Source organism: Pelecanus crispus, chromosome 4 (assembly GCF_030463565.1).
Source record: "Pelecanus crispus isolate bPelCri1 chromosome 4, bPelCri1.pri, whole genome shotgun sequence".
Taxonomy (NCBI): domain Eukaryota; kingdom Metazoa; phylum Chordata; class Aves; order Pelecaniformes; family Pelecanidae; genus Pelecanus; species Pelecanus crispus.
The window spans coordinates 62,334,642-62,357,318 of record NC_134646.1 but is presented as its reverse complement, the minus strand read 5'-3'; the positions used below and the strand labels follow the sequence as shown (position 1 = coordinate 62,357,318).

The following is a 22,677-nucleotide window of genomic DNA, read 5'->3' as shown; positions in this document are numbered from 1 at the left end:
GACTTCTTTTTGTTATCCTCAGTATTCGCTCTCATTGCTTAGATGTCATAATCAGATGTACACCATATAGACACAGCTTTGAGATACAAGAACTAATACATTGTCTTATCTATTACATTCCTCTCCCTTTTGATTCTTTCACATGACACTCTGTCAGAGGACAAATCTATGGAGGCAAATACTAATTTTATTCTTAAATAAAAAAAAAAAATCACATGCAAAAATCACTTTTCAAAGCAGATGTTACTCATTTTTATAGTGTTAGACAATTAAAAATATTGCAGGCCAACAGTATAAATTTCAGTGTATATCTTGCCTGCCTTCCAAAAATCTCTCTCCAGTACTTGCAAGACAGTACAGAATATACACAGAGCAAAAGCTTTTGATAGTGCTTAGAATTATTGTATCAAACACAATCTGCAACAAAAAAGAATAGACAAAATGCTGGTGTCATTGCACTGCACAGGAAAACTTGCAAATTTCAGGAGTTTTACATAATTAGGTCTCTCAGTTCAGTCTTAAATTATAACATGGCATACGCATATACAAAATCAACAGCTGCATATAAACAAATTATATTTCCTCTACCCTGTACAAACTACATACATCAGAAAAGACTACTTTTGCCCAGAAAATACACACGCACACACGTGCGCACATATATATATATATATATATATAAAAATAACTTCAGAGTCAGGAAATCAGCTGGAGGTTTCATCATGAAGTGCTCTGTTCTTCTGCAGCACTGTATTTAGTTCCTCAATCACATTTGATGGCAATTTTTTATCCAATTCCAAAGTAGTTTTGTTTGTTTTGTTCTTATTTTTCTTCAGTGCTTTATGTGGTCTCTGGTGTAGGTCAGTCATCCCTGCACCTACATCCTCCACAGAGATCAAGCTCGGATGTGTTTTTGCATGATTTCGTACTTTCTCCTCCTTACGTTCCAAACATTGTGCCACAATAGATGCTTTTTCTTTCAAGTTTTTTCTTTCTTCCAGAAACTCATTTTCATGATGCTCACCGAATTTTTGTTTCCCAGATTGCAGTTCTATATTCTGAGCAAACAAGCAAGGAGAAATACGGTAATTCACATTAACACTATATTCAATAATATCTAGATTGCAATGTTTGTTCGTTAGCTTCACATAACAGTTTAAAAGAAAAATCAATTTTACTCAAGAGCTGAGACAGCAGTTAACAGTTTTAAATTCCCACAATTTGTGCTATTGTAATTTAGTAAGCATTTTTAGTGAGCATATTTTCTCAATTAGTGATACTTCTGAAAATTACATAAATCTTTCAATTAAATGCACCATGACAATGAAGACATTAATTTTCATATATTCACAATTTGATTTTTCATTCTGCTATAGTAGAATAAATTCTAATGTTTTACAGCAGATCCACATACTCTTAAAAACTCAGCATTCTTAAATCGAACAAATACAACTGAGAATGTTGCAATTTTGATAACTTAATGCCTGAGCTACATGAATGTACAAAAGATCATTTTACATGATTACATAAACAATTTCAGCAGTTGTTCAGTACTACCTGGTAAATTATAAAGACTTTGCTTTTTCAAATTTTGGCTAGCAATTTCAAGTAACATACTGGGAACTCAGATAAAACAACAAACTGATGGCAATGCAACTGTTCCATATTGGTGGGCAGTTTTCAAGTTCTTAAGCTGTAGGAAATGAAAGGTAAATCAAATGCTGCATCTAAATTTGCACCTAGTGTGGCCCATTAGGAACACATCTGTACAGTGAAAGAAAAGTGCTGAGAACCCAACATCCACACTAAAACTAGTTCAGAGCTGTTGCTTTTTTTTTTTTTTTTTTGTTTTAAATGCACTTCAGAGTAGCTTTAGCTTTCTCCTGCTGGCAGAAGGGCTATTTTTGGCTGCAGTGCATTAGATATACTCCTGCAGAACATCTTCAACTTCAGTCTCATCTGAGAGCAATCCAAGTTCACATGCTCCAGAACTACTCCACAATATGAAGAAACACACAGTAACTGGGAACAACTGAAAAAATGCACTCTTTATACTAACTAGAACACTCAGGTAGACGTATCTAAACTAGCTCCTCTCTAGTGTTTGAATATTTTTTTGTGTTTGCTTTAACATACAGGAGGTATCAAGATTCCATGAAACAACTTGCTCATACGCTATGGATGAATAACTCCATAAAAATCTAGCCAAACTGAACAAGTGCCACATAGGAAAGACAAAAAGAACCAAAGTCTCCCTCAGCTTTGAGTATCTTCTAGTAGTAAACAAAGATGTCATCATGAAAGAAGAATTCCAAGACCTCATTTTCTTCAAGAACTGTAAGGCTCTTCCACCAAAGGAATGACCTGCCTACCGCCACACCAACTGAGCAGACAGAATACAATAAATTCCTCTACCACTCTTATTTGCCTTATATGGTTTAAAGTGACATTTCTTTCTTCGTGAGGACTGCAAACATAAGCCCATTACAAAAAAATGAGTGTTGATGCGGCAAATTAGTTGCTGTGTAGGAAGAAAAATAGTAAATATTAAATGAGTTTACAGTGAAGAGATCTAAGCTATAAAACAAAGTCTAAATTTGTGCAGTCTCTTGAAATTTCACCTGAGCTACCATCTGTTCAATAATAATAGAAACAAACATTTGGACGATATAAATCACAATTTTTAAAAGAGCAGATAAAAGGGTTATTGATATCACTTTTAGCATTAAGGAGGCTGATATTTCTATTTGTATTCACCAAGAATGAAAACTACCTGTTAATAACAAAGCACCAGTGGCCATGATATGCAAAAAAAATTATCAGTCCCAGAACAACAATGCATGTGAGAGTTCATACTGCTATATGGGTTACCACTGGTGCGTGCTACGGAGCAGGTTTTAGTTAATGACTCATGAATGCAGGGAGTTGTCTTCTGCCAAATATTTGAAAAAACTATCTGTGATAATATACACGCAATATGTGAAATGTAAATTGTCATGCAGTACCTTTCAGAAAACACAGTAACACACTCCAAGCTATTCACTGTTACTCAGCAAACTAAGATATGAATTAGTAAAATTGAGTCAGGAGCAACAATCTTCTATTTACAGAATTTTTTACATCATGTTTCAATTTTGCGTCTTCTGAGAAGAAAAATATTGTCTACACTTCTGAAATCAGAATCCGGGGTATAGCAGGAACCCTCTATATAATGAGAGTAGGAAACGATCAAATACAGCACTCGAATTTAAAGGTTGCCTACTTCTCTGAAACAGTCTCGCATATTGGCATGTAGCCCCTTAACACAGACTACTCAACATTTTGAACTTTTAAAGTTGATTCAGTATATACAGGAATCATAATTCCCAGACATTTGCATTGTAGGAATATTCAACTGATGGAGCCAAATTCTGTTGTTCAAATTAGAGCACTAACAATTACAGTTTCCCTTATAAATAACACATCAAAACGACGTGTGAACAGAACTGCCACATCAAATTTCTTCATAATGTTATTTCTTAGTATTTGATCCACTGGCCACTATTAGTCACATGCTATAAATTACACTGCGGGACTCCATACTTCCCTCCCAATAACCCCTAATATAAAAAGAAACAATTTCAAGTTAGAAGCAGCTGTTTGCCTCTAAATTTCAGCCCCTCAATTGGGCTGAACTGTAATTGATTACAATCAAGTAATTGGTGAATAAACTGATAATGATATGTACATCTAACTGTATTTTTCTTTTTTCTGCACCTCACCAGCAAAACAATATGGAGCAACTCTATTTGCAACCTCCATTATCCCTGTGACATACTGTTCCTTTCAAAACGCTACACAGGTATAACCTATTATAAGTCGGTGTGGTATCTGACCATGGCTTGAAAGAAAGACGAAGTTCTTCCTCATTCCTCAATCTTCCCATATTTTGAAACAAAATTACAGACTTACTGCAGATATATAGCAATGTATTTCTATTTCAGTTAAATAATTCTGTATGAGAAATATGCATATTTTAAATGCACTATCCATGTATGCAACAAGTGGTGCAGAAGTAATGGAAATCTTTTGATTCTATTTGTTATTAGAAGGATTCTTAGTTATACAGTATTTTAAAACTTTCTGTATTATATATTTATCTTGTTAGCACACAATAAAATTACTTCAACTATGGGAAAAAAGAAGACATACAATATAGACCTGTTCTGTGCTAACAGAACATTAAATTTGTTGGTTTCTGGGTATCTCTGAGGTTTTCGGTTTTATTTTTTCCCCCACTTATCTTCACATCACAAAGATGTCACTTTTTTCAGTGTTCGGAAAACTTTCAGTCTCTTTTCCTGCCTATATGAAAGATAACTGATCACTTTTCTACTACTAGTTTATGCATTGATCTGTAAACAGATCTCCATTTTTCATAAACCAGCATCTTTCAGAAAATGCTTCCTCGTGTTATTACTGTCTAATGCTTTAAAAATGGAGATATTTTTGCTTGTTGGAGAACTACTACAAATCCATGGAAAGACTTGAAGGCATGGTCTCCAAAATGGATAAATGGATATCTATTGCTTTACTGACTACATTGCCATACAATATATTTACTTTACACCACTATTTTACTGTTTATTCCAGTTTTGGCTTTCCATGTTAAAAAAAAAAAAAAAAGTGTTTTTATTTTCCATTATATAATTTTGTGTTAATCTTCCTAAAGTATGCAAATACCCTTTGCATAAAACTTCTCTAGATCTAGTCATGGCATAAATAATGAAGACTGCGATCTTCTACTTTTAAGTTTAAATGCAGACTTCCTCTAAGTTGCAGTGTACAAAACATTAGAGTCCTTCCTAATGAAGCACATTATCAACAAAAATAATAATTAAAAAAATTCTAGTACTATAAGGTATTAAGGATTTTAAATCATGAAGCTCAAAATCCACCAAAACCTTTATCCTAGAATGTCTGAATTTGTAGCCAGCTCAAAGAACGTATTAGAGATCTCAACTGTACCTTCATAAAGGACAGGTAAGAGACATACCTAAGGGTTATGAAGTTTTTTTGAATGGCAAGACCTATGATTTACTTTCATCAAAAAAGTTTAAAAATGCAAACATTAGAAGGAACTTATCAAAGAATTGCAAAAAAACTTTCTGAGAGAAGGTTAAAATGAAAGGGAAACTTAAAATAGGAAAACCATAATTGCATTCACACCATATTATACTCACTTGGTAAGGCAGATTAGAAATGCCTGAAGAAAAGCGTAACGAAAGACGGAGTTGCCTTTTAGATAAAGCACCATTTCTACTTTTGCTTTTTGTTTGCTATGGAACTGAGTCAGCTTCACCAATCTGTGCCTGAACCACTGTCTCTGTAAGTGGTGATAACTCATACTGTTTTATCTACCTCCCTTCAAAATCTTCTAAAACATGCAAGAAATAATACTGCATACAGTCAAAGGACCAAGCTGTTCTGTTTCAACACTCATCCTCTGCTGCATTCAGATTAGTTACCACTATTTTTCCTAAGCAGAACAGTGCCTCCACTACCACTGCTTCTTCTCAGCTGGAAGTAAGGCAAATAAGTCCCCCCCCCCAGGCATCAGTATCTCTATGTGGATACCAGAAATTCATCTCAAGCCAATATGAGAACGTTGAGACATATCACTAGTGCACATAATGTAGTGACACAGCTTAGTGTCTGCAAAGAGTTGTAACTAAACCCCCTTGTTCTTCAAGACTAATAATATTACAACTTAAATGTATCACAGTTAGTTCCATCTGAGCTTTTCCATTAACTGCACAGAGCAAATAACTAAAACATTGCAGTTGTTTTAGACAGAAGAAAAGGCATGATAGAATATGCAAGCAAGACAGTTTTCAAGGACCTTATTAAAATAAAACTGTAATAAAGTACACTGTAATAATGTGCATTATATTTCCAGGTAAAAGTCCTATTTACTTTTAATGAACAATCATTGCTCAAAAAAGCCCAAACACGAATAAAAACCCACTACTGATTTACTGAACAGCTAAAGAGGTGACACAAGTTTTAAATTGTCCTAACTGTTCCTTTAATGACAAAACAATGAAAAGGACATTGATAATAAGAGCATCTACACTTTATATTTATCCAGCTCTAGAGAGTTCATTATTACTGGACTATTTAAAAGTACAGCATTGTGGTTAGAAGTTCTACACCAAGTTTAAACCCCACTTACTTCTGTATTCCCTCTGATTTTACAAGTGTTCTCCTGTTGAATGGGAATGAGTGGTAAGCCTCCAATCTTTGGACTTTTAGTTATAGACTGTTTTCTTGCTTTTCCAGCAGGTGGCCATGTATCTGCATGCTGAAGAACAAAATAATCCTCATTTTTGGTGTGCAGTTTCATAAATACACAACATTCTTTTGTATGTAAAACTCTCTTGGAAAAAAGCTAGCTACTGCACAACACCATGCCCTCCTCTTGTGGGAGAAGGAGGAAACCACTACGGTGCTTAAAATTATGTTAATATTTTGTAACTGCTGCACAATATTGAGTGAACGGAACCAAAATGTCTTTATATAATTTTTATGTATCAAACATCTTCCCTCCATATTATGTATCAATACAATTATCTTCTAAGAATAGAAAAAGTCAAACAAGACACACACACTGACTTGATTCACAATTTCAAAATTCCACATAAGCATGCTTTCAGGAGTCCCAACAAAAGTGTCTGAAATAAAATAAAATTACCTCAATTTGCAAACTAGTGTTTCAAAATTTATATTAATAATTTAGGAGAAAATAATTGCTTAACCTACAATAACAACAGGTGTTATCCAAAAGGAAATGACTTGACATTCAGAATGCTCCAAACCCACAACCTACAAATAAACAGATCTGGCTTCAGTAATAGCCCTGCTTCAGCTCTACTGAAACAGGTCAGTTCTGGGGAGAACTCCAAAGTGCACAGCTTCATTCTGAGTGAAAAACATGACTGGGAAGAGAAGGGAAGAAAAAAAAAATTCATTAACTGAATATTTCAAATAAAATGTTAAAACCTCTTTCTGTAAGAGGTCTATAATGAACTTTCATTAGCAGATTGTGTAGAATTTCACGTGTAGAAATCTGAGCACATGTGCTTGAAGCTCACAGAGTCCTCTGGTGATGTTAATGGTAACCAGAAAGATAGCCCTGAGGACAAGGTAGCCTAAGAGTATTTTCCTGAAAAAGCTCCAACATGAGATTCTGTCAATCAAAGAGGACGTATAAGGCCCACAGAAGAATAGTTTCTAAAGCTTGGACATGAGTGCACAAGGCTAAATCAGCACAGCTCCAAAAGAAACTGGCAAGCCAGAACTGCAGAGGAACCCTAATGAAAGCTGAGAATACTTAGTGTAAACACTGGCAAAGTACTAATCCAAAGCATCAGTTATAATAAATGGGAAGCAAGAAATTCTGTCTGAATGTAAGAAAAAAACCAACCCTTTTTTACTGTGAGAGTGGTTAAACACTGGAACAAATTGCCCAGAGAGGTTGTGGCATCTCCAGTTACTCAAATCTGACTGGACACAGCCCTGAGCAACCTGCTCTGGCTGACCCTGCTTTGAACAGAGGGATTGGACTAGATGATCCCCACGGGTCCCTTCCAACCTAAACAATTCTGTGACACTGTCCAAATCTCTAATAGATTTCTTTTCACTTGTGTCAGTATCATTAGTGCCCTTTATTTTTTCTAATGGTATTCAATCTTCCAGATCCATGAACTAAGAAGTCTCTTAAAGACTGTATACAAAAATGCAGTTGTAGAACTGTGATCATACTTGCAGATGGTCTGCAAGTAAAAACAGCATTACTATTAAAAAGCCATCAAAATCAGTGATTATTGACTTAGAATAACAGTCTAGAAATCAGAAGCCCCAATTCCAAATTTAGAAAAAGTATTTTATAGATTAACATCTTTAAGGAATAAAAAAATTCTCTCATGTGTTGCTGACCAGGGTGATGTAAAAGTCTGTTATAAGAGCTCTCCCCAGTTCCAATGAAATATTGAGAAGGTATTATCTGAAAGAGCAGGTCTTGTCAACCAAAATCAGTTTATTGTGGACCAAGATACAAGAAACAGATGCAATTCAGAAAGTGATAGAGAAACTTTAAGTCAGCTTCTGAAGGAAACTGCCTCCCTTAATTCTCAGCAAGCTTAAGGAAACTATCCCTTAAGCAGCCTGATTCCCCTTTTGTGTCTGTAACATTTCTTAAAATAGAACTCTGGGAAAGTACATCAGAAATACTAGCAATGTATTAGGCCACATAATAAATGTATTTATTCATAGTTTTGACCTATCTGCTCAACTGCACTTCATGGTAATATCATGTGCCTCTCTCTAGTTGATCAAAGGCAATGGAACTGGAAGAACATTATTGTGTCCATCTTCCTATCAATTAATTACTTCCAACTGTATGCTATGTATGTTATTCAGTGATTTTGTACAAAACTATTATAGAATTCAAGAATCAAGTTTTGGCCATACTTTTCAGGACGATTTTGCATAGAACTGAAAGAAACAATGGTCCTCCTTCAAACCCTCTTAGTATTTACCAGCTTGAAGCGGAAGATTAATAACCTCTGGGCTAACTTGACATTCTCTATCAAAAGTACTCTTGTTACTAGACTACAGTGGTACCTACACTTTGCTATTTATATTCCCCGCACTATTTATACTACAGGAATAAACATTATCAGAAAACGGAGGGGAGGGCTGAAGATAACAGTAGTACTACTATCTTACTGATATTAACTACCAATAAAGTCTTATTCTGCTCAAGCACTGAGGAGCCCAGTAACACAGATTTATCTCCCTCCTAATTGCAGTGGATCATTAAATGTTAATGTCTTAACACTTCAAAACCTACTTTACAGTATTTTTCAATTTGTAATCTAAGCTGTTCCACCGACAAATAAAATGTGCTGCCTGCAGTCTCTCTAACATAAAGGTGTTCAAATACTGTGATAACAGCTAAGGTAAAAGACAAGCTATCTTCTGAAAAGATTGCTTCAATTTGAAAGTTCTAACTAGAAATAACCTCAGTTGACACTTGCAGTTTTCTGGTTAAGAAATGAGATAATGTGATAATAATTGTCTGCTGCTGCATGATACAAAACATTTGGAGATCTTACAGCAACATGAGGCATTTCATCCTCAAGGAGATTTTCACTGTAAATTATATTTAAAGCAGTAGATCGTAATAAAAACAATATGGCAAATCCACATCATTAGCACTTAATTTCTCACGTAATTCAAAGACTGACAACTTTACTGATGTCCAGAATGCTGATTAAAAAAAAAAAAAAAAAAACCAAACCAAAAAACAAACCAAAACCAAACCCAAAACCCAACAAACCCCACAAAAAAAAAAATCAACCCAAAACAAACCAAACAACCCTCCCAATATAGCTCCTTAGTACTGGCAATTCATTATGCTGTTAATATGTTGGAATGAAGTTTTAAAAAAACAATAGTATTAATTCATAGCAATTTATTTTTAAAAAAGGCACATGAATTAATTTTTTTTTTGTTAGAGGAAAATATGCTGAACATGGAGCAGTGTGTCAGTTTTTTATCTATATTGTCAGAGGAGCGTTCTACATACAACACTACCTGATCAGAATCCTAACAGATTGCCCTTCTTGTGATTTTATGTCAGAAGGACTTCAACAGTTACCAAGCTGTATGAGTTATTTCTAAGTAGCCTATATCAATAACCTCTGAGCCTATTTGTTGTGACACCACTCATGTTACGCCCATGAGATGTATGCCAGGACCAGTGGCTGTTTCCATAGAAACAACAATAGTTACTTCAGTTAAGGGACCTGAGTAAGACAAAAATTTTGAAGTCTTACTTACAAGGCATGCATTGTACTTCTAGCACTACTATGTATGAAGGTCAGATTCTGTTTTAGAAAGCCTCTAAGAAGTAGGTATTGCAACAGTCTTGTGCCTGTCCACTTTATGTAATACGTAAAGCTCACAGGTAATCATAAATCTAGTTATGTTTATTCACAGTGATATTCCCCCAAGTTCCTTGAACATCACAGGAAAGACAAGAAAAATCAGACACAAATACAAAATCCTTGTAAAACCTTAAACTATGTTCCAGTCTCCTGTCAGGTTGACTTTTTCCCATCTCTTTTACTCCCACTTCCTCCTACGCAAATATTAAACTCCATTTGCAAGGATGTGTTATATGGTTTTTTTAGCACTTCAACAGGGCTAGTTCACACCACTATGTTTTTAAACAGGGCACCCTTCTTTCATGACTACTTTGCATGCCGCATCCAAACTAGCGAGCAGAGAAATAGCACTCAGGCGTTGTGGCACACAGACACACTCTTTAGGTCAGTGGCCAGAATTTCACCCAGAAGAGGTTTACTGCAAAGGAAATGAGCTGTCTTTCTTTAACCAGCTTCTCTACAACACAGGAGGGGGGGAAAAAAAAAAAAAAAAAGATACCAGAATGTAATGTTCTTCTCGCTTACTCTCAAAGCACTCAGCTTTTCATAAAAAATGACATTCTAAATAATAGTCTTCATAGACTAGGACTATCTTTTTGCAGTTTTATTACATTAAGTATTCCAGAAACTTTAATGGCATTGCAGCTTTATCTATAACATATCCATAACACATACATATGATTGTTTAATGGGATTTTTGTAGCAGCACTAAGTTACATTTCTTTGATCAGATTAGTACCTGTGCAGTAAAAATGCTGATCATCCATTCCATCTGCACATCTTGTCCATCACAACATATATACCTAAAACGCAATATATAATTAACAAGAAAAAAAATCAAAACCTCCTGTTGCAGTTAAACATATTAAAGCATAGGCTTCTAAATAACTTCAAACAGTGCTTACATTCATTTATGGATGCTGTCTATATTTATTATTAACACTCCCATAAAAAGATAGGGAAATACAACTACTTCAAATAATCACTTTACTTAGAAGACAATGCATTGTGCTTCATTTAAAGCATGTACATAGGTTCAAAATCTATCATTCTAAATTTATGAAAATCATTTCCTTTATGGCCACAGAAGGGAGACAGACTCCTAACCCCAAAAGATTAACAAAACATATGAATTATGACTGTTTAGTTAATTAAGAAAAAACATAGCAAAAAGTCAACAGGCAAGCAAAATAATGCCTATTAGTTTTCAAACATTCTTATTTTGAAATTGAAAATTTCAACAAATACTAAACATTGAAGTTAAACCAGTTGTGTGTTTCATGTTTACCTACCACTGGTGCTTTTCAGAAAATACTGCAAGTCCCCAGCTGAAACAAATAAAATTTTCAAAAATTAGTTCCAGAAACTCAAGACAGGGACACATTCCTCAAACTGTAGAGATCCATCACCTTTATATAGTGCTTTTAAGTGGGAAAAAAAAAAAATTACAAAGTTTAAATGTGTACTGCAAATCTAGAATCAAATTGTGGGTTTGATGATGGATTTTGCTCATTTTCTCACAGTTGATCCTGAACATTCTGTTCTGGACAAAGGGTTATAGCCAAGCCCTGCAGATGATGGCTACCTACTTGCCTCATTTTGGCAGGGGCTGTATTTACTGGAAGCTGCTGGAAGTAAAACTGCTAAGAAGGAGCACAGCAGAGAGTCCACTACAGTGTAGAAGTCACAGAGGGAAGAGAGGTATGCTTGCACTATAAACAGAAGGAATCACATGAGCCTACAGAAATTTAAAAATTGCTGGAAAAAAAAAGAAAAAGGGGAGCAGGTACGCAATGAAGCCTCTGAGGTGAAAGAAACACAGACACTCCTGGAGATCCAGAAGAGACTTTGCAAAGCCTGCTTTTAAAAGTAGACTGCAAATAAACCTCAAGGAAATAACCTCCCTGCAAAGACTCATTTACATAATCTTTTTATTCCTATTTTGGACTAATCTCCTACTCATTCTGTGCTTAACTCAAAAAAAAAAAAAAAAAACCCAAAAAACACAAAAAAAACAAACCCAAAAAAACCAAAACACCAACCTAACCAAAAAACCACAAAACCCAAAAAAACCAAAAATCAAACAACTAACAGTTCTCTAACAGAACTAAGCTTTGAAATTTACAGACCTTTTTGGGGTGTTTTGATGTGCCAACTGTAAAGGAAAAATTCAAGCAGATCTGTTTAAAGGCTACAGCCAACTTAGAATCCCCTTGGGATAGGATCCTATGTATATTGTCTCAGTGTCAGCATTCTGGAAACATCTGAGAAAAACAGGTGTCATTTTTCACTGCTCTTTTCCAGACACTTAGTCATAGATGTTTGTGAAGGGCACTGTAGTCTTCAGCTAGAAGAAGAAACATCAAAATAACAAGGATCCTGAAAAAGGAAAATCCTCTACTGAACAACAGGCACTGTCACTAAAGGCTGTAACTAGTTGGTTTTCTCTTCTCTCTTTTTTCTTGGTGCAAAGAAGGTGTGTCCACCAATGAAATGCAAGACACATACTACAAAACCAAGTGAACCAGCAGCAAACATATCCACGAGAGAGAATACACTTAAGATTAAGAAAAGCCAGTCAAAAGAAGAGCCAGTCAATAAAGTAATTTCCTAGCATAGCAGAGTTAACATGGAACACAGAGACAGAAACAGAACAAATAATATTATAGTGGGTAACTTAATTCAGCATACTTCAATTGGCTTCTTGACTTTTCCTTGTTCCAAAATGTTTTATGTCCCCTTTCTTGATGATACTACGAGTACCTTGCTACACAGTGTTTAACTTATTTTCTTTTCTATTCTTACTTTGTTGGTGGCTTCATTTTCTTTTTCACTCCAAGATAAAGCCTCAGGGAATTGACAGGCAACACTTTTTCAGGTTTGCTAGCCTGCAAATAAAATAAGATTCTAATTATTGTACCAGGAATGTGCAAGAGAGAAAATGCCACATGACTGTCTTCACAGTTAGGCTTCTTTCATGGGTCGCACCCCTCTTTTCTAACAGATCATTATGGTTTTTCTCTCCTTTCCCATTAACAAAGTGTGCCAATCACTATTACTAGAAACAGACTAATTAAGAACTTGAGGTGCACATGAAGTCATAAAACTATGACACAACTGGAATAATGAAGATGTGGTGGTACAATTCACAAAACTGGAGTGCTGTAATATATGGACACAGCTCTTTGAGAGAGATGATCAGGGAACATGAGGAGTGGGGTTGCCCTCTGCTAAAGGAGCTCTTCTATGGGATGGACAATATCATGGTGTGTATGTGCTTCAGATCACCCAATCAGGATGAAAAAAGGCAGATGAAGTCTTTAGAAAACTTGAGGAAGTCTCTGGATAACAGATCTGGACTGTTATGGGGCAGGGGATGGGGACGGCAGGGCTTTGGTCTCGCTGGTATCTTCTGGAAGGCCAACACAGTGCAACACAAGCAATCCAGCTGGATTTCTGGAGGGTGTCAGGCATAACTTCTTGACACTGGTACTGGATGGGCCAACAAGGGGTGATGCACAGCTGGATCTGCTATTCACAGACAAGGAAGAACAGGCCAGGGATGTGATAATCAGTGGTAGTATTGGCCATAGCTACCATGAAACAGTAGAGCTCAAGAGGGTAAAAAAGATGAAAAGTTAGAATAGGACAGACCATGGAGATTAGAAGAGCAACATTTGGCTTATTCAAGGAACTGATAGGTGGGTGTCCATGGGAGGAGGCAACTCTGAAGAGTAAAGGAGCTCAGGAAAGCTGGCAGGTCTTTAAGGACAGCATTCTTCAAGAACAAGAGTGGTTCATCCAAATACTCAGAAAACAAGTAGATTTATCAGGAGACAAGCCCACATAAATAGGCAGCTCATGGTGGAGCTCCAATGCAGATAAAGGCAGTATACAGGAGGTGGAAGCAGGGAGAGACTATGAAGAAAGTAATTTAGAACCACTGCCCAGGACATGTAGATACGGTGTTAGGAAAGCCAAAGCTCATTTGGAATTGAGGTGTGCTATGGACATTAAGGGCAACATGAAGAGCTTCTACACTGTACCTTAGCAGTAAAAGGCTGAACAAGGAAAATGTAGACCCAATGCTGAACAGCGAGGGTGAATTAGCAACAGCAGACACAGGTAAGGCTAAGGTAACTCAGTATCTTCTTTGCATCAGTTTTCACACCAGCAAAGTCTCCTAGGCCTCTACACTTACAGACACGGTTCAAGGAGGAAAATAACGAATGCACCAGAGGAGCATTGGATCAAGTCAGGAAAGACTAGAGAGAACTTAAGTCATGCAAGTCCATTGCATCAGATAGGCTGCATCCAAGGGTTCTGAGTGTGCTGGCTGATATCAGTTAAAGGCTGCTCTGTGTCACCTTGAAAGTGTCAGAGATCAGGGGCAACTGCTGGTAACTGGAAAAAGGAAAAAACATTGCATCCATCCTCGATAAAGGCTGAAAAGACAACTTGAAGAACTAGTTGCCTGCCAGCCTCATTTCAGTCCCTGGGGAAATCCTAGAGTAAGTTTTCTTGGAGCACATTTCTGAGCACGTGGAAGAGAAGGTGCTACTGGGAGCATGCAGCATGACCAACACGATTGATTTCTACAATAAAATAACTGGATTTGTGGATGAAGGGGGAGTAGTGGATGTCATTTACCTCAGCCTTATCAAGGCTTCTCATGCTGTCTCCCACATTATTCTTCTACCCAAGTTGGGATGTTACGGTCTGGATAGGTGGACATCTGTATCAGTAAACAGCTAGTTGCATAATCAGACTCAGAGAGTGATGGTTAATCAGACATACTCTAACTGCAGGCCTACAAGGGGAGTACTGCAGAGGTCTGTCCTGGGACCTGTCCTTTTTAACATCTTCATCAATGACCTGGAGGAGTCAATCATCAAGTTTGTACAACAACCCAGAAGACCAGCCAACAGGCTTGGGGGCAGGGCTAACTTCCAGAGGGACCGATACGGGACAAAGAAATGGGCCAACAGGAATCTTACGAAATTCAACAACAATAAATACCAAGTCCTGCACCGGGGAAGGAAAAACCCTGCCAATGACACAGGCTGGGAAGCAGCTCTGCTGAGAAGGACCTGAGGGTGCTCGTAGACAGCAAGTTGGGCAGAAGTCAGCAGTGTGTCCTGGCAGCAAAGAACATCTCCTGGGCTTAGCAGAAGCACAGCTGGTAGGTTGAGGAGAGTGATTTTTCCCCCTCTCCTCAGCACTTGTGAGACTGCATCTGCAGTCCTGCATCCAGTTTTGGGCCCCCCCAATAGAAAAAAGAGAATCAATAATCTGGAGTGAGTTCAGCCAGAGGCCCACCAAACTGGCTAGGGGCTGGAGCACTTGCCCGGTGAGGAGAGGCTGACCTAACAGCAGCCCCCCAGCACCTACAGGGAAGCTATCAAGAAGACTGAGTGAGGCTCTTCACATCGTGAGAAGATGACTAGATATAAGGAGAAACTTTCTCCCGTGAGGAAAGTCAGGTACTGCAACAGGCTGCCCAGAGAGGTTGTGAAATCTCCACCCTCGGGGGTTTTCAAGACTTAACTGCATCAAGCCCTGAGCAACCTGTTCTGACCTCAGTTGCTAGCCCTGCTGTGAACAGGAAGTTGGACTAGAGATCTCCTGAGGTTCCTTCCTTCCTTGTTCTTTCTTGAACAAACTACCTTTAGCCAACCTACAACAGACATATACCCACACTAGGTATGAGAACTGAACGTCCCTGGAGGGTGAAATGCTGAAAGGAAACAATAAAATTCTCATGTACACTATTCTACTACAGAACACAACTAACATCTAACACAAAACACTAACATCCCTTTAGTACTTCAGGTCAAGTGTTTTGGCTTTCTCTTTAGAAAAAAAAAATACTTAACAAATCCTATAATCCCAGTACATAAAGCTACTCCATATTGTTTACTGTCCTGGATTCTCAATTTCTCCCTCTACAGCTTTCAATCTCTAACACTCCAGTGTGGGGAAAAAAGAGACAGAATCTGATATGGCATAAACATTTAAGAAAACAAAACAAAAAAACCCCCACACAACAGTTTTATGGTTGGTATTCTTGTGTAACTTCCCGCTCAAAGCAAGGGTACTACCAGGATGAAAAAATACCCCTACAAAAAAATGCTGTTTTAGTTAAACAACAGCATACTTCTCACAAAAATGTACCTTAAGGAAGCCATTACACACCAAGAGGTGCGTGAGCTTACCTCTTAACAACGGTACATTAAAGTGGCATGCTATTTCAGTCAATTAGCACAATATTGTAATTTAACATACAGTATCATGGAAACTTTTCATTTTTTGATAATTGGTCTTGAACAAGAGAAACACTTAACAGAATGTATCTCCACCTGCATATACAAACTTAATTTGCGGTTAATGAGAATTTATAAATTAATTAGTACATGCAGTCTTATTAAATACAATTTTCCATCTGCAATGTCAAGCCTTCCTACTATTCATTTCTAAATATGGCTAAAATTAAACCAAGGTTATTATTAGTAGTTGAACATCTCTCAAAAGAAAATAAAACAAACTGATATACATTATTTTGTCAGAATGGCATTTCCATTTGCTTTTTTAAAAAACAAATGTAAAGCCATTTAAAAGTAACACTGTTCAAAACTCCACCTGAGCTGAGGAATTTAATGTTTTATAAATCCAAATGGCTTAAAAAATCAGATTATAAAGTAGTACAACAATCCTATCATAAACTCTTTCCAAGATGCTAATTAAGGTTTTATGGGCATATTAATTTATTCTCACATATGTGCTAATTTGAGTTTTAGCACTAAATTATGAGACACTATTTTTGACATTTTGTGGTCATTCTAATTAAGATTATATCCACAGTATCACAAGACGACACAATATTTCTTTTGCATTAGCGTACTTGAGCAATGACTCTGTCTTTAAAAAAAGTACTTTATAAAGGTCAGCAAGTATACATCTATATTTGCTGGATGGGCAAAACTAGCAGTCAGCAAAAATAAAAGCAGTTTAAACTTTAAGAGACTTTTTTTTTTTAACAGAAATTATCAAAACTAAAATGAAAACATAGTTCACTATGCATATTATTTAGTTTTATACTTTAACACAAGCTGCGTATACCCAAAAACATTCTTTAAAGAAAACTCCCACGAAATATTTAAAACTGAACCCACCATGCTAGTAAGTATGCTTAAATTTGCTTCTGTGGAATTCTGAGGTATATCTAGTTATCAGCACTAGTTTTTGGAGGACTGAGAATACATCCGAAAACTGTTGCTGAGAAGCAGGGGAAGATCTGGCTAGAGTACTGAGAGTTATTGTTTCCTAAAATCTCTTCTATCATGACACTTGTAGGTATAAGAACCCTGTTGCTTGCAATTTATTAAAGGCTTTGTGTGAGATACCAAGAAAAAACGGCAGGCAGCTCACTTAAGTTCCATATTACTTCTACTATTGCTCTCTACAGTAGGTTTTCAAAAAACTTTGTCACAGCACAAGCTGCAGACATTCCTAAACCTTGGTTCATTTTTATTTTTTAAAGCTTATAGTAATGCATAATATAAAATGCATAATCCTATTACAATAGCTAAATGAGCAACTGACACAAACTCCTTTTACTAAAGCATCTGTGAAATAGTAAGATAAAAATCTTGTACTTCAACTCCAGAGTCTAGAAGTTGCCATTTAATATCAGGAATGTTGATTTGTTTGCCTTTCTTCTCTTTTTCGTATGAAAAAGAAAGCTTAAGTGAGTACTTAAGAGTTTGATGAAGAGTTTGTCTGTGTACCTTCATATCCTTATAAAGAAGCAAGTTTCCTTCCTGTAACACAAAATAACGCTCTTGAAATTTGTTTCCAGACAGTAGTTTTGATGGTTCTTCTTTGCACTTCAGATTGCCTGCTTTCACACTACCTTTCTCATTTTTCTCTATCAAAAAAATAAAAAAGTATTTTGTTAGAAGATTTTACAACACTGGAAGCGGCTAGATTTTAAATGCCCCTGGTATTACTGTTTATCAAAAGATTAAAGTTACTATTCCACTGACTGGTTATTATGTTATATATGTTATATAAATAATTAAATTGTTATATGTTATATAAATAATACAATGAATTATACATTACATTTACATATATTACATTTAATTACATATTATATATAATATATTAATAAGGAAGGTATTCGTAAATATTGACTCCATTATGATTTTAATTGCTGGGGGGACAAAAGGTCTTCTCTGTTTCACTTCTAAGATAACATGGAAAGAATCCACCAACGCACTTTAATTAAAAGAATCTTTTCAGAATAGAATGTGCACTTATGTCCAAAATTACGACATGGATACTTTTAATCTCTGTGCTTCAGAGAGGGAAAAATTTTCCATAATGATCTGATTTTGTCATGAGTTTGTCTACATTTTGCTGCTTGAGTCAAAATACACAGAAACACGCATATATTTGGTAAAAGTAATAATTAAAAGAAAAACCAATTCCCACACACAAAAAACCCCCCACCCAAACAACAACTTTGCTTTATAAAGCATTTAACTTTGTACTGAAAAAGCTTTTATTTAAAAAAAAAAAAAACAAACAACACAAAAACCAGAACCATTGAAGGTTTTCAATGTTAGAGACTAGATTTTTCAGTACGTTCTCAGCAATTTAAAATTCTAAATAAAATAATACAAAAAAGTATTACTAGTACATATAAACTACTGCACCACCACTTCTAGATTTTTTGGGTTTTCTATTCTGTCCAACATATGTATATTTTTTTTTAACTAGTTTATCAACTTTTCCTAGCAAGTCCACTTTCAAATAGCAAAAACTTTTGACCGCTAATTACAGTAAACACCATGCTGATATGACTCATGCATGTAAACTCAAGCCAAAACGGCACTTCAAGAAATGTAAGGAACAATAAAAGAAAAAAAAAAAATCCTACCTGCATCTTATGAAGTCTTTATGAAAATGCACAGAATTCAGCAGAATTCTGGAGTATTCTTTTCTCCTTGAGGTAACTAGTGCTGGAAGCAGATTGCCAGCGTGAAGAGAGAGCAGCTAGGCAGGAGATAACTCTCCTCCTCCATTCCAGTCAACACCATTTCACCTTGAGGAGGGAGCCATACTAACAGGGCTAATAATTCCTTTATCCCCAAATACTACAAGCCTACTACTTATGCCATATTTTGGCTTTCACCACCTATTTTCTTTTGCTAAAGGTAGATATTTCCTTTAAGTCATTCACTTATTTAGGAAATACTGAATAAACTTTTTCAGGAGTCCCAGAATGATACCGCTAGTTTTTGTAACACATTAGTTTCAAGATAGCAAATAAAACTGTGGTGTAAAAGGAGTATGTGGTGCACGGAGAATAGCATCCTTACCCAACTACTCAAATGCTTTTTTCATTAAAATTCCACTTAGGATTTGAGCATCTGATATCAAAACTCTATTATTAGGAAGCAGAACACAATATAATCTCAAAAATAAGAATAAAATGTTTTAAATAAATCAACAATAAAAAGTAACATAAGACACATTTTCATTTGGTCAGGAAAGACAGGAATACAGAAAAGACCAATTCTCATTGTTTGCATTTTTTTTTGTTTGTGAAGAGCAGTATTACACAGACACAGCTAACTACACAAATAGTCATGCTTTGAAAGTGACATTTGCTGTCATGTGTACTAATGAAAATTACGTATTTTTTCCATCTTCATACATTCTGCTAAATGAGCAGTCAATATCTTCAAGTACTGCATGACACACACAAAGCAAGTATGAGAGGTGACAAGGGAGAACTAAGAATTTGCATGAAACATCACTAATGACCATAAAATGCAGGGTCTAATACAAATATATTGCACGGTACAGTTTGCAACTACCTGTATTTCAGTATTTATGTTTTTTGTCCTTCTTTTAAAGAATCTGGAGACAGTTATTCCACACATGACTATTTAGGAAGAACCCCAACATTTTAATAGTGAAAAATGTATTAATGCATTAGATGCATTGTTGCGCATGTACAAAAAATACATGAGTGCCATCCAGTCTCAAACATCCAATTATGCAAATACACTTTAAAGTGCATACAAAAAACCCAGTTAGGTTGTATTTCAAAACTCAGAGTCAGATTCTACTATTCATTTGTATGGTGTAGAGACACTTTGGGACTAACTTGAAAAGTTGTATCTCAATCCCCTCTTCCATACTGGCTGAAAAACAGCTGTGTAAAAAGTCAGGATTAAATTACTCCTCCTACTAACCCTAATTATTTGCAAAAAGAAGATAATTACAAATTGTGAATCTAATTCACTCTTGCTTTATATCTTAGTACAAAGTGAAGTTATGGAAAACATTTAAAAATATAATGGAAATTAAAAAGATAACAAACTTCTTTGATTTCATCAAATCAAACCAACTACATTCTAATCAGCATGTTTGCCCTGAAAGGAAAATCTCAACAGAAACTTTCCCAGTATTTTCATGAGAGTTTAAGATAGAATCTAAAGCCAGGATCAACACATTTCAACAATTTAAATCAGAAGTTACTTGGATTGCCTCAATTATAAGTGCAAATATACACACGCAGTTAAAAAAAGGCCTAACATATTCCCTCTTTACCAATAAGAATATTTATTTCATGTTCAGAATAGAATATGAATCCTTATCCACACAATCACAAGCTTTTTTTTTTTTTTTTAACCATACCAAATGAGAGTAGCAGGGTACTTCCACGTCTGTACCAAATTGGAAGATTTTAAATTTCTGCACATAGCTCTCAAAAATCACAAAACCTCATTCTAAACTTCACAGCATTCCCACCATAACAAATCTATTGAACGCTTGATACTTACAAAGATCTTAGAAAAGCCTGAAGGAAGAAAAGTAATAATCCCCTAAATTGATGATATTCTATATTCTTTAGAAGCCAGTATTTCATAAAGTACACCTAAAACAATCGGGATGTGTCCTAATCAGAATGATTTTTCAGATACAAACTTTACAAAATATGCAGAACTTTCTAGAACTTTGCAACAACTAGGAACTAGATGCACTCAATCCATTCAGGATTGATCCACCTATGGTTTTGAAATTTACGTTTCAAAGAGTATCTTTGAATAATAGCCCCTCTTCTCAGAAATCAATACTTCCCACTCAAAAAATAACTTTACTGGTAAAATTTCAAGGACCTATACACGCACACTTTATAGTGAATCTATTCTCTCGTATTTTTCTAAAAAATAAAACATTAATGTGGAAATTTTCAGGTAAAGAGAAGAAAAAGGGTCTTGAAATAGAACTAAGCTGTACTGAGTATCTCTTATACCAAAATATAATGCACACCTTGCCCTTCTCAACAGCACTTGAAAGAGTGCTCCTGCAACAAGAATGAAAAGTTATGGAATAAATTGTCAAGAAAGAATAACTAAAGATCTGGAGGAAAGTGGAAAACTCACCACGAATTTACTGAAACATATCAATACAAATAAACTTTTTTTCCCTTGAAAAGGAAAGTTGATGTCTAGACAAGAGAAAATATACATCTAGACCTCAATACAATGTTTGATATTGCACAACACAGGAAATTAGTTTAAAATAGAGAAAACGAAAATGAGTATAATAATTATGAAAACGGAGAATGTACTATGTATAAGGAACATGGGAAAAGTTGCACTGACAGGGAAGACAATGATAAGTTGCCAAGATGAAATGAGGCTAATAGAGTTGTTCCTTTAGGCTCACTATTGAACCACCATTATTTCAATCTTCATTAAAGTTTCTGGAAGAAAAAGAAGAGTGCTGAAGACACAAAGCTCTGAGGTAACACTAACAGAAAAAAGGGTCAGGAATATCTTAATTTAGTCTAAATTTTTACTAAATTAGTAAGATTCTAACATGAATCAGAGAACCAAGGGAAATTAATGGAATTCAGTTATAAACATAATACGATCACAGCCCTATTAATTTTACTGCAAAGGAGGAGGACATCCATCCACCCAGTTATCCATTTGTATGGGCTGAATCGACTGTTAAAAAACCATACTTCAAGTAGTAGTGGTTGGACATCTGGCCTCAGCCCTACTACTCAGTGGGAGAATTATCCAGATAAAGAGTGTAAAAGACTGAAAAGATTAAGGTCTCCCCTTCTTCCTTCAAGCTGGCAGTTATTTCTTGTGCTTTTTGAGATGGAGAGCCCCAGCATAACCACAACTGCCTCCTCCTCTAGACACTGGGAGCATCCCTTCCCCAGTGACCTGTATCTTTTCTCACTCTGACACTGTCTAATGATGGAAGTACAACATTTACCTAAAAAAACAGTATCTTTTTGTCCTGAAATAGCTGCTTACTTGTTTTAACAGTGTGTACAGATGCAAGATTAGAAATAGAAACAATAAATATGTAGATCCTGCAACTACAAAAGGTGGATGAATGCTGCAGACTTTCTGTGCATCTTTGCCTACACTTAATATATACACTGTTTTGCTGAAGCTACTGAACTTCTTCCTCAGTATTACTAATATTTCAGAGTACATTTACAAGCTAAAAGTGGACTTAAAAACTCTAACAAGATGAAGTGACTACAGAACTGTGTTTATTATAACAAGATCCAGTTAGAAAAAGTAACGTTTTAGAAATTACGTTCACCACGTAAAAGTTCCTTAAAATGGCAATTCCACTT

General features: G+C 35.8%; 1 protein-coding gene across 1 annotated transcript in view; it reads right to left on the bottom strand.

Moving 5' to 3' along the window:
* Positions 1–704: 704 nt before the first annotated feature.
* The window catches only part of ARAP2 (ArfGAP with RhoGAP domain, ankyrin repeat and PH domain 2), a 123,884-nt gene continuing 101,911 nt past the window's right edge, over positions 705–22,677 (bottom strand). Inside the window, 6 exon segments of the mRNA XM_075709047.1 lie at positions 705–1,058; positions 6,215–6,343; positions 10,732–10,795; positions 11,285–11,320; positions 12,798–12,880; positions 17,780–17,919. Coding sequence (XP_075565162.1) covers positions 705–1,058; positions 6,215–6,343; positions 10,732–10,795; positions 11,285–11,320; positions 12,798–12,880; positions 17,780–17,919 — 806 coding nt within the window.